Source organism: Mchenga conophoros, linkage group LG10 (genome assembly GCF_057382185.1).
Source record: "Mchenga conophoros isolate Kocher_MC1m ecotype Shallow Benthic linkage group LG10, M_conophoros_male_GT1.1, whole genome shotgun sequence".
Classification (NCBI taxonomy): domain Eukaryota; kingdom Metazoa; phylum Chordata; class Actinopteri; order Cichliformes; family Cichlidae; genus Mchenga; species Mchenga conophoros.
Genome location: NC_140535.1, coordinates 901235 through 913344, shown reverse-complemented (window position 1 = coordinate 913344; position 12110 = coordinate 901235). Strand labels below are relative to the sequence as shown.

The 12110-nt window shown below is 43.5% G+C and overlaps 1 protein-coding gene across 2 annotated transcripts in view; it reads right to left on the bottom strand.

Annotated features, from left to right (window-relative positions):
• Positions 1 to 4673: 4673 nt before the first annotated feature.
• hlcs (holocarboxylase synthetase (biotin-(proprionyl-CoA-carboxylase (ATP-hydrolysing)) ligase)) overlaps positions 4674 to 12110 on the bottom strand; it is a 47512-nt gene continuing 40075 nt past the window's right edge. For both annotated transcript variants that reach the window (XM_085288063.1, XM_085288062.1), the window contains exons 9-11: positions 10802 to 10916; positions 6211 to 6424; positions 4674 to 5236 (exon numbers count right to left, since the gene is read on the bottom strand). In XM_085288063.1, coding sequence (XP_085144189.1) covers positions 5065 to 5236; positions 6211 to 6424; positions 10802 to 10916 — 501 coding nt within the window. In that variant the 3' untranslated portion in view covers positions 4674 to 5064. The remainder of the gene's footprint in view (positions 5237 to 6210; positions 6425 to 10801; positions 10917 to 12110) is intronic.

Below are 12110 nucleotides of genomic sequence, written 5' to 3'. Positions count from 1 at the left end.
GCATTACTGCAGCTGCAGCCCCAATCCGTCTGTCGATCTCCGGCTCCCTTCTCCCATCACTCGCGAACAAGACCCCGAGATACTTGAACTCCTCCACTTGGGGCAGGAACTCATCCCCGACCCGGAGTGGGCACTCCACCCTACAGGGGGAGGTAATATATTTAAATCCACAAAGTCGATAGTGAGCAAAAACCTTATAAAGTGCATTCCAGGGTCCTTAATAGCCAGAAACAATGAAGCTAGTCTCCTAGTATGTATTTGCATGTAAATGTGTTAATAATGTCTGTTTAAATGCTTTCCCGTGATTATGATGATCTCCCTCTGCTGTTCCCGCAGCTAACTGCAACTCCTGCATGTGTGTATACATCACGTTTTGGAGAAGCAAAGCATGACTGGACACGGTGGACCGGCGTGTCTATTCAACGCTTTGCTTGTAATATCAATTTTACTAAAAGCAGCTGTGCATAATGTTACGGTTATGGATGTTTTTATCTAATGATTTAAAAAGTTCATGAAGTCTAGTTCAGATTAAAGGAATGGTTGGCAGTTCAGACTTTTGGTCAGCCTGGCCACAGTGCTGAGGGGACGCCTAGGGTTGATCTTTTTCTTAAAGTGATGAAGAGTAAGATGGTTTATGAAGGGTATTTTTTCTAAATAGATAAATAAACTATTTTTTCAGAGTTTTATCAGAGTTAAGTACTTCTGACTTTTCCCACAGTATTCAGAGTTATACAGTGAAAATAATAATACTATTAACAAGATAATCAGCCTCTGTGGGAGTAGTGTTCAGATAGCTGCTCTGCTCTGTGTACAGGGCATTGAAGATGATAACAGTGGGTGGATTATATTCTTAATCCACCCACTGTTAGTTACAGCACTTTCAGAACGACATCTGCTGTGATGTATTCCCCCCAAAACTGTAAATGTTATCAGGAAATAATCACAAAAGAGGAAACACTGTTAAATGTTCATTTTCCATCCTTTATGTCAAAACAAGGCCCAGAGTGAGATTAAAGTGGTGGGTGGGTTCTTTTGTATTTTGAAGAAGTCTAATATTGAGCCTATATAATTGAGTCTAATAATTACTACAGAGCATTGTACGGAGCCCTGCAGGGGACATTAATTAAGACGCAAATATGTGATGTCTTGTAAACCGAGCAGATATCTGACATTTACACAACTACATTCACGCCTCAAAATATCTTAAAAGTGTATTTTGAGACCCAGAAAGAGTAATATTACAACTAAGTAGCTGCCGCCATTGTTGGAATTCAACTTTTGCGAGAATGTTGAATTCCAACTTTTTGAGATTAAAGGTGGAATTCAATTTCAAGAAAAAAGTTAAAAAGTGGAGATTGCCACTGCTGCTATACAATCTACAAAATGCTTTGGGCAGATGAGTTACTGTTTTTATTTACAAGGAAATTATTTATCTTTCTAGGAGATAAGCATAGTGTGGTGATAAGTATAAAGATGAAGAAAAGGTGTTGCAAAAAGGAGAATCTGATAAGAAAAGAAAAAAAACAAATTTGGAAGAGTTGGGTGGATTTCCCAAGAGTCAGTAAAGCCCACGCAGGTTTTTGGACACCACTCAGACAGCCACCAATTGAAGGAGAACGTGCAGCTAAACATGTCACTCGTTGGGGAGGAGACCACAGAAAACTATGGGCCCACATTTTTTTTGGCAAAGTTACACACTGATTTAATATTAATCCTATCTGTCCATGAAGCCAGATAACACACACCAATGAGTTAAACTGCAGGAATGTCTTAAAGACATAAAGACCTGGATGGCCGCTAACTTTCTGCTTCTTTTTTTTTGTGTCCCGTTTGGATCTTTAGCATCAGAATTGTTGTCTTAGGGCCAAGAAAGATGCCAAGTGGATTTATTTTACCAAGTGGATCATCATGGCCTTGCCATATTGGTCCATTTGATTGACCTTTATTATAATTATGAATTTATTTTATTTTCAGTTGCTACAAACGGGACAGACATGACTGTGGGATAGGACAGGGAGAAAGAATGAAAGAAAGAGAGGGAGAGAAAGAAAACCAGAGGGGAGAAGAGACGGTGAGAAGGGGGGAAGAAAGAAAAAAAACAAACAAAACACCTGGATCACCTGTATGGAGAAAAAAAACAGAAGAGAAAGCAAACAACAAAGAGCAACATAATAAAAAACAGCACCATCACAATAAACTAGCTAGCAGTAGATAACAGTATTTACTAAATATTAAACGATATTGTGCAGCACGCAAGATAGACAGCGCACAATGTGCTTTGAGGCAGCAGCCAAGAAAGCTGTAGTCCGCGTCTGTGAACACCCGTGTGTACACCTGTGTGCATACCTGTGTGGATCAGCATGCTTGCATTCCAAAGGTTTCTCCATGTAACGATCTGCTAGGGAGTGTGGGGAGCCATAGCCCCGTCCACCAGGGTATGAAGCAGGTATGGAGGAGATCCAGGCCCCAGATATCCAGAGGCCCCAGAGTACAAGGACCCGAGGAGGACCACCAAAAGGGGGGGGGGGAACCGTGCCACCCTCCTGGGAAGAGCTGAGTAGAGCCCCAAACGAGAGGTCACCCAGCAGCTACGGAGCAGAGGCCAGAGGGGGTTGCAGTGGCGTGCCCGCGGGCTCTGCTGGCAGCCAGCTGTGCCAGAGACGACCGAGCTTCAGGCCCAGAGGGCAGAGGCCTGAGGGCATCCCACCCCCGGAAGGGGCCCAGCCGGGCCACAGGCGCCAGGCCCCGCCAATCGGCCACCAGGAGTGAGCCTTTTCTGCTTCTTAATTCAGATCAAACTGAGGTTATTGTACTCGGCCCTGAAAAGCTTAGAAATATGGTCTCTAAGCAGATTCTTACTCTGGATGGTATTACCTCGGCCTCCAGTAACACTGTGAGGAACCTTGGAGTCATGTTTGACCAGGACATGTCCTTCAACGCACATATTAAACAAATATGTAAGACTGCTTTCTTCCATTTGTGCAACATCTCTAAAGTTAGAAACATCCTGTCTCAGAGTGACGCTGAAAAACTAGTTCATGCATTTATTACTTCCAGGCTGGACGACTGTAATTCATTATTATCAGGAAGTCGTAAAAACTCCCTGAAAAGCCTTCAGCTAATCCAAAATGCTGCAGCAAGAGTCCTGACAGGGACTAGAAAGAGAGCAGATTTCTCCTGTTTTGGCTTCCTGTTAAATCCAGAATTCAAAATCCTGCTCCTCACATACAAGGTCTTAAATAATCATGCCCCATCTTATCTTAATGACCTTGTAGTACCATATCACCCTATTAGAGCACTTCGCTCTATACTGCAATAGGTGTAGGCTGCACTGGTCACTCCACTTCATTGATATTTATATTTTAAAAAAGTGCAACACTGTAACAACTGCCACAAAAACCAAAAACTTTTGTACTGTTCAGTTTGTACTGCTGCTCATTCCTGTGCAATACCCCATCTGCCCCCCCCCTCACATTCCTATTTAAGATTTTCTTTATTTAATCACTAGTGTGTACATATATTTATATATACATACATATATATTTAGTCAGTTAACTGAAAATCTCTTTTTTCTTTTACTATATCTAATTAATATTTTGCTCTTACTATTTTTCTATTTATTTATTATTTTATTTTTTTCTACTGTACCATTCTGCTGAGTGACTGTCTTCTGCTCGCCAAATACATTTCATTGCGATGTTGACCCTGTGCTAACTTGCATATGACAAATAAAACTGAAAACTGAACTGAAACTGCTGGGGGATTCCCATGATGCACTGCGTGTTTCTTCTTCACTCACTATGTGTTAACAGACCTCTGCACTGAATCATATCTGTTATCAATCTCTGTCTCTCTTCCACAGCATGTCTTTTATCCTGTCTTCCTTGTCTCACCCCAACCAATCACAGCAGATGGCCCCGCCCCTCCCTGAGCCTGGTTCTGCCAGAGGTTTCTTCCTGTTAAAAGGGAGTTTTTCCTTCCCACTGTCGCCAAAGTGCTGCTCATAGGGGGTCACATGATTGTTGGGTTTTTCTCTGTATCTATTATTGTAGGGTCTACCTTACAATATAAAGCGCTGTTGTTGTGATTTGGCGCTATATAAATAAACTGAATTGAACTGAAATATAATAGTGATGTCCAGTTGACATAAGCGGGTGTCATTACTGCTGACGTGATTAAAATTTTACAGAATTGAGATTCCCCTCCGTGAATCACAACTTTAACGTGGTGGAGGAAAAAGCAGTTCAGAAGACCGTTATCTGAGTCAAATCGAATGTTTGTTTGACAATTTGTATTCAAATAGTCATTTTCATGAATGCAGGACGTCAGGAGAGTGGTGCAGTGAGTGTGAGAGATTGTCAAGAGGACAATGATCCTAAACAGTGCAGTTAAAGCATACCTGGAAAAACATACAATGGAACACTGACAGTCCTGGAATGGCCTTCCCAGATCCTGAAGCAGTTACTGAAGCAGTGGGGGATCAAAAAAAACGAACAAAAAGCAGCTAACATCCAAAGAAAAGCTTTGTCAGTGACTTGCTAGACTTTTCAACACATCTTTATCCTCAGGCCTTTCAGGACACTCCAGGGTCCTCCATATGTCGGAACATTTGAAGCTTCCCCTGAAAATCATGATTACAGAAAAAAGGGTCTAACCAGGGAAATGACAAAAAAAACGTGTGTGGAAATCTTTATTTTGCTGAAAATAGCAACAGTCCAAATCGCACTGTTCACTGTTTTCATGGAATCATTCTAGTGACGGGTACAAGATTTATTTTGAAAGACAAAATGAATATACATTGTAAGACATTAACATCATTTAGTAGTCCCAGACCAGCACACCAGTCATTACCAATGCAGAGATCTCTGCATGTTTTTTCTGTCTTTGTCACTATTGTATGTTTCTGAACAAGTAACCTGACCAACATAAAAACATCTGGTTAACATGGTCCAGTACACACACACACACACACACACACACACACACACACACACACACACACACACACACACACACACACACACACACACACACACAATGAGTCTGTGCTTTATGAATTTGGTCCTAATGTGTTTTGATGACCACCAGATTCTTCAGCATATCAAACGAGTTTCCATCCGGCTCCACTGAGACCACACCCTGCTCCTTGCTGTGCACCTGGAGGAAACCGTTGTGGTCCAGACCCATCACCTGAACCTCTGGGCCGTCCTCACTCCAGAGACGCACCCAGGTTCCACTGAGGTCAGAACAAAGAGAGCAGTTTTTACAGTTTAAATGTGAATGTGGGGTCTAGTAAACTTAATTAAGTTGAACAGTGGTTAAAACCCAACTCCAGAGCCACTTTACTCTTACATGAAAAACAAAACATCATCTGTTTCAGGATTTTATGTGCCATTTTTCTTTTACACAGTTTTGTTCATGTTATGCTTCGTGGGGCGATCGTGGCTCAAGAGTTGGGAGTTCGCCTTGTAATCGGAAGGTTGCCAATTCGAGCCCCGGCTTGGACAGTCTCGGTCGTTGTGTCCTTGGGCAAGACACTTCACCCGTTGCCTACTGGTGGTGGTCAGAGGGCCCGGTGGCGCCAGTGTCCGGCAGCCTCGCCTCTGTCAGTGCGCCCCAGGGTGGCTGTGGCTACAATGTAGCTGCCATCACCAGTGTGTGAATGTGTGTGTGAATGGGTGGATGACTGGATGTGTAAAGCGCTTTGGGGTCCTTAGGGACTAGTAAAGCGCTATATAAATACAGGCCATTTACCATTTATGTACTTCTGAATGCACAATGGAATATAAATTAGATTTGACTGCATTTTAGTAGCGTTTGAGGATATATGTACATAAAAGATTAAAAGTCTATTAACAGGCGAATCAGAAAAAGAAAGTTAAATATGACTGAATGAGATTTAATCACAAGATAAAGAGAACACATTTAATTACCTCAATTTGTATCCACACAAGAGATTGTTAAATATTATGTAATTTGTAATTAGAGAGATATATGACATTACAGTTTCCCTGTATTAGAGACTGGGTCAGTAAAAGCAAAAATAGGAAGTGGTATCATAAGGATACTTGATTTGAATCCGGTCAGTGCATCTCTACACTGAAAATCGCCCATTAAATCCTTGTTCCCATGTTGCTAAAAGAAAGTGTGTGATTCTAAGTAAAAGTGAAATCTTAGTTCAAAGCATCAAGAGTTGTCTACGTTACACACCTGTGGAGCCATCTCTTGTAGTACGTGGGCAGGACAGACTCTGGGCCTCCTTGCTGGAAGTTGTCAATAAGGGCCTCCAGGCAGTTGACAGTTCTCGCGATGAGCTGGGCACAGCTGAGCGGCTGCAGGCTGCAGTTGTGCTGTAAGTTGTACGACTGGATCAGGTCATTGATGCACACTGTTGGGTTGCTGTTTGTCACATTAACCCCACAGCCTGTAGGGAAGAACACGTTTAAGAGATAATTACAATATTCTGAGATAACCTGGGTTTGTGCACATTCATCCATGCACAGCTCTCGAGGTTCCTCCACAGTGTTTTGATCAGGATCGTGATTTTGACTTTTACTCTGAGTCATTATTGCACCTTGATTTTTTTCCTCTTTAGCCACTATGTTATAGAGTTGCTGCTGTACTTGAGGGATCGTTGTTATGCTAGACAATCCGATTTTGGCAAACTTTAGCTGTCAGACAGATGGCCTCACATCTGACTGCAGAATACTTTGCTGTTTTACAGTTAAATATGATATCTCATGGTGGACTGCAGCAAAAGCCCAAACCATCACCTCCCCACGCTGTGCTAACAGAATTCGTGTTACTATAAAAGGACATTGTTCCAGAAATCTTCTGGTTTATTCAGATGCAAACCCAAGCCATGCTACCAAGTTCATTTTTGAGAAAAGAGGCTTTCCTCCAAACAAGCCAAACAATTTCAGTCCAATCGTACTATCGTGAACTTTAACATTTAACATGCACCAATGAGTGAACACACTGTAAGCAATTTCAGGCCCAAGGTGAGGACGCAAAAATGTTTAGCTGGATAGAATGTGTGATATGTGAATATACAGCAGAAATGTAGGTATAAATTCTGCTGCTTGTTTTCTATGGTCACCAATGTGTACGTTATTTTCATGCCGTTTTATTCAACAGATTATAATTTCTTTGCAAAAACAAATTCCTTAAAGCAGAGATGAGAATACAACAGAGCTGTATCGAACACCACTGATCTGCAGTGACTTTGGTGCAGAAATGAGGGGGTCATTCAGGCATTGTTTATAAAAGATGAACTCCAAGAAGCTAGAATAGTGGTGTTTTGGTACAATAGTAGCAAAGGGCCAGCATACCAATGTTTTCCCTGATAAAACCTTACTGTCCGTTCTGCTAGGATTGTAACATTTTATTCTTTAACTGACTTTGCATTGTGTCAGCTGTGACAACCGGGGATGCCCCATCCTCTGCAAAAAAACAAAACAAGGATGTGCACAGTGTGTACTGGGTAGCTAGTGTAAACTCCTTGCAGTGTCGAACAAATAAATCAACCAAGCTGTGAGGACCAAAGAAACCACATAAACAGGAATGGTTATTTCCAGCCAAACCAGTTTGAAAATGATCGGCAAAGACCATAAGAGACACACACACACACACAGCAGGGAAGTAAGCGAAGAAATGAAAGAAAAAGCAACAGAAAGGTGGAGAAGGGAACTCTGAAGAAAAAGGAGCGCGGCCAGACTCTACCTGCTTTGCTCACAACGCCGCCCCCTTGTGCTGATGCTGGGGGCAGTACCCCCACTGTTCCAAGTAAAGACTGGCGTCCTGGATCTAGATGAGGCTTCGGATCAGAAGGCAAATGCTACACTTCACAGGGAAGTGACAGAAATGGCAGACACAGGGGTAAAGGTGGTAATTCAATCCACTTGGCAGGTGAATGAACTGAAGCAGGCCATTGCTGAGCTTACCTTGAAACAAGAAGGATCACTTAGCACTGGGAGTTCACAAGCCCCCTCGGACTGCACACCAAAAAGATTATCCACGAAGCACAAACCAGTGCCAGCACGCCCTCCATGCCATCGACAGGCTGCATATTAAGGGTCAGCCCTACAGGAGGACTCAGATTGGAGGACGAGATCCAAGACAAGTGGAAAATTGGAGGAGGATCCACACGACTTGAAGGAAACAACCAACAACCCAGATTCAGGGTACACTAGTGGGAGACTTCACAGGGGTATTCACTCCTCCACCAATGAGTGGTGCAGAGGGGTCCCAGCTCACATTTGAGAGATCTCCACCCCAGACTCGTAGGATGTGACCGAGAGGTCAAGGCGGGGAATCAATACCAATAACCCAACTGCCACTACGAGTAGTAGATGGAAGAGGCCTGCTGTATGTTCCCCAAAGAGACATTGAGGCCTACCTTCCAAATTTCCCCCAGTGGGAGGAGGAGCCTCAGACCACCCTAGAGGGAGAGACGATGGGAGACACCTACGGAGGTGGAGACCCGAGGGCCCTGCTGAGTAAGTTGGAGGGGAGAGACACCACACATTAACTACTAAAGGAAGCCAGCATCGGGTCATGAGAAGGATACGCTATACTATTCAACCTGTAATGGGATCACCTGTGGGAGTTCTAAGGAAGGAATGCCCAACTGACAGACTATCGGAGACATAAAAAAGGAAATAACACAAAGAGATGCTGGAGTGCTTAAAATGGGCTGCCACCCTGTAGGAAAGGCATGCAGGTGCACAACATAACTCCAATAATGCAATCCAGGCAGTCTGTAGCCAAATCAGGCACAACAGGGCCTCAGGAGCCTTATCCCTCTTTTCCAAACCCATTCACAGGCAGAGGAGCAGGAGTGTCCAACCAGAGACAGTATGAAGGAGCGCCAAGGCCAAGGTTCCCCAATCAGATGCCATTCTAGATCTATGAATAAATCTTCTTTTTTTTGGTACCGGTACTAGTTTTATTTTGTTGTATTTATCCGCGACACCTTAAAGGCCGGTCTGTGAAAATATTGTCGGGCATAAACCGGTCCGTGGCGCAAAAAAGGTTGGGGACCGATGAACTAGGTCACGGGCTGTCACACATGCAATGAGCACAACCCAAGGGCGCCCTACAAATGCCCAGTGGTAAGGTTTCCAGTCTCAGAGGCTCCACTTCAAGATATCACAATTGACTTCACTGATGTGGGAGTGGGTCAGGTACTTTCTGGTGATGGTGGAAAAGTTCACAAGCTGGGTGGAAGCAGTATCATGCAAAAATGAATCAGCGCAGACTGTAGTGAAGTGGCTGAAAAACAAGTTAATACCCTGGTCTGGGGTCCCGAGGAGCATATGCTCCGATGATGCCTCGTATTTCTCAAATAAAGAACTGGCAGGGGTAGAAAAGGCTCGAGGTATAACACAGTTTCAGGGCCGTTTGCTATCCTGCCTCACAAAGGCTGGTGGAAAGGGCAAATAAGACTCTGAAGAGAAAGATTCTTGATTTCTCTTATGGAACTAGACTGATGTGGGTGGACTCTCTCCCCATTGCTCTCATGTCAATGAGAACCTCCCTGCCCTGGCCCACCATGAGTCATATGCCCTCTCTGGATGTCTGGCAGGTGAGTCGTGATGAACATACGACAGCGTTGACTAAACTGACCAGAGTTTTGTCTAAGCAGGTGCAGCTGGCTGAGCCCGAGGCAACTCCAAATGAGCAGTAAAGGTTGGTGAGTGGGCATGGGTGAAAGTTCACAAGAGAAAGTGGCTTGAACCCAGGACTGGACCCTATGAGGTGATTCAATGTATAACCCATGCAGTCCAGGTAAAGCTGGAGCTAATTGGTACCACCTGACACACTGTGTACCTGCACAACCACCCTAGCGAACTTTGGGCGAGGTGAGGACTAATCTGGCAGAAACCGGCGACAGACAGCCGACAGAAACGCGTAAACCCCTGCATGTCCTTGTTAGTATAAATAGCGTGCTTTCTAGCTATTCCACTTTCCTGTGATTGTTGTTGTATTCCATGTGCTAGACGGCTATCGGATAGGTTGATCGTAGCTGTTTTGTCTAAGGAGAAGAACTCTACATCATAACAGTTGCCATTGTTCCGAGTGGAGGAGGAGTCAGAGGGTGACGAGGAAGAGTAGGTGTAACAGGAGGGAGTAAAGGCCTCTGAGGGCAAAAGCAAGTGTAGTGTTGAAGGTTTGAAGCTCCAGGGCACCACAGATGCCCTGTAAAATGGAAAGGGGAAGACAATGTGTGAGATAAAGGTTTACACCTTAACAGGTGTAAGAGGAGGGACTATTTAGTGTTATAGTGAACAGCTTAAGAATTTAGATGTCTAGACAGTGTTTAGTTAGAAATGGCGACAGTGAAGAAGCTTCAAGGTGAAGGGACACAAAGTCCTATGATAAGGTGGGTCATCGGGACGGCGTGAGACAAAAACAATATCCAGTATCTCAGCCAGGGTGGCCTTCATGCTAACTAAGATGTGAGAAGTGATTAGGTGAAAGGTGAGAGAACAGGGAAAAACATCTAGTACCCGTGTAGCAGAGTAGGGGCCTTCCCTTTTAGGTGCTGCTCTTCAGGATTGCTGAGAGGCTGGGACCACCTCGGGGCGCCAACGAAGGCAGAATAAATGTACACTAGGATTTCTCCTCATCGGTTTTAACCAATCAGACGCCCATTCTCATATAAAACTTTGTATACTGCTACATTAAGGTACTCTCTTATGTTAACAAGTTTAAAATGAGCATGTTAGTTTAGCCATGTGAGGAACGGCTTCATGTTGATATGAGTGAAATGTGTCCGTTGAACCGTGCAGATTGTCACCTATGAGCAGATGAAAAGTTGATCCCAGTACTGTGGAAGTCACCAGCACTCCTCCGAGCTTCATCAGGTTACCGTAGTAGATGTCATTGGGCCACTTCACCCTCAGATCTATGTCCTACAGGAGGTTAAACGTCATCTATCTTACATGTACTTTAATACCAACACAATGATCTTTATTATACTTCAAAATGTGTGAAAATAGTCTAATAACATTTCCATGTGATTAACAAGGTTATGGTACCAAGTAATTGCATGTTAATGACCATGCTTGGATATGTTAATTTCCATTATGAGGTAAATACTAGGCTGTCTTCATGCATGCTCTCCCAAAAGGTTGATTCTGTCCATCTGGATGTTTTCAGTGGGAGAAATGTTTCATCATCAGGTGACGTCTTCAGTCTCAGCTGACTGCAGGTTTCCAACCTTATAAACAGGACATTTGCACAAGGACTGAAACTAGCACCACTGAAGGAACGATGGGCTGGGAGGTCAGTTCCTTGATCAACCTACGCATACGGATCAGTATTTAAGGTTTGACTCCACATCCACTGGAGCACAAACTGGGTGTCATCAGGACGCTACAACTGCTGCGTAAGTGAAAACCCGTAGTGATCCCGTACATGTCAGGAGTATCGGAACAGCTGAGACGCATTTCTTCCAAACACCGACACAAACAGAGTAACATAGTGTACGCTGTTAAGTGCAGGAGGATTGCCAGGATTTATACATCGGGGAAACCAAACAACCTCTGGCTAAGAGGATGCCACAACACAGAAGAGCCACCTCGTCAGGACTCTGCAGCCTGTTTACAGCTACAGGCCAGTGGACACTCTTTCAATGATGAGGATGTAACATCCTGGACAGGGAGGAACGCTGGTTTGAGGGCGGAGTCAAGGAGGCCATTTATGAGAAAAGGGAAAGACCATCTCTGAATGGAAGAGGGGGCCTAAGGGTAGGGCTGCTCGATTATGGCAAAAATGATAATCACGATTATTTTCACTGAAATTGAGATCACGATTATTTGACGATATTTATTTAACCCTTTAAGACCTACTATAGAACCAAGTCCACCAGAGCTTATATTATTTTTTTACATGCTGTAGTGCCATTTGTGGGAGCATTTCAAGTTGCTATACATCAATACAACTGTTATAGCCCATATTTTAATAATATGTATGCATTAAGTCCATAGTAATTACATAAATTGCAAAAAAGTGCAATAAACTACAAAAAAAATTGAAAATCGCTTTTGTTTTGTTTACATATATTTCTACTTGGAGAAATTTAAGAGGTTTATCCCTCAAAACTT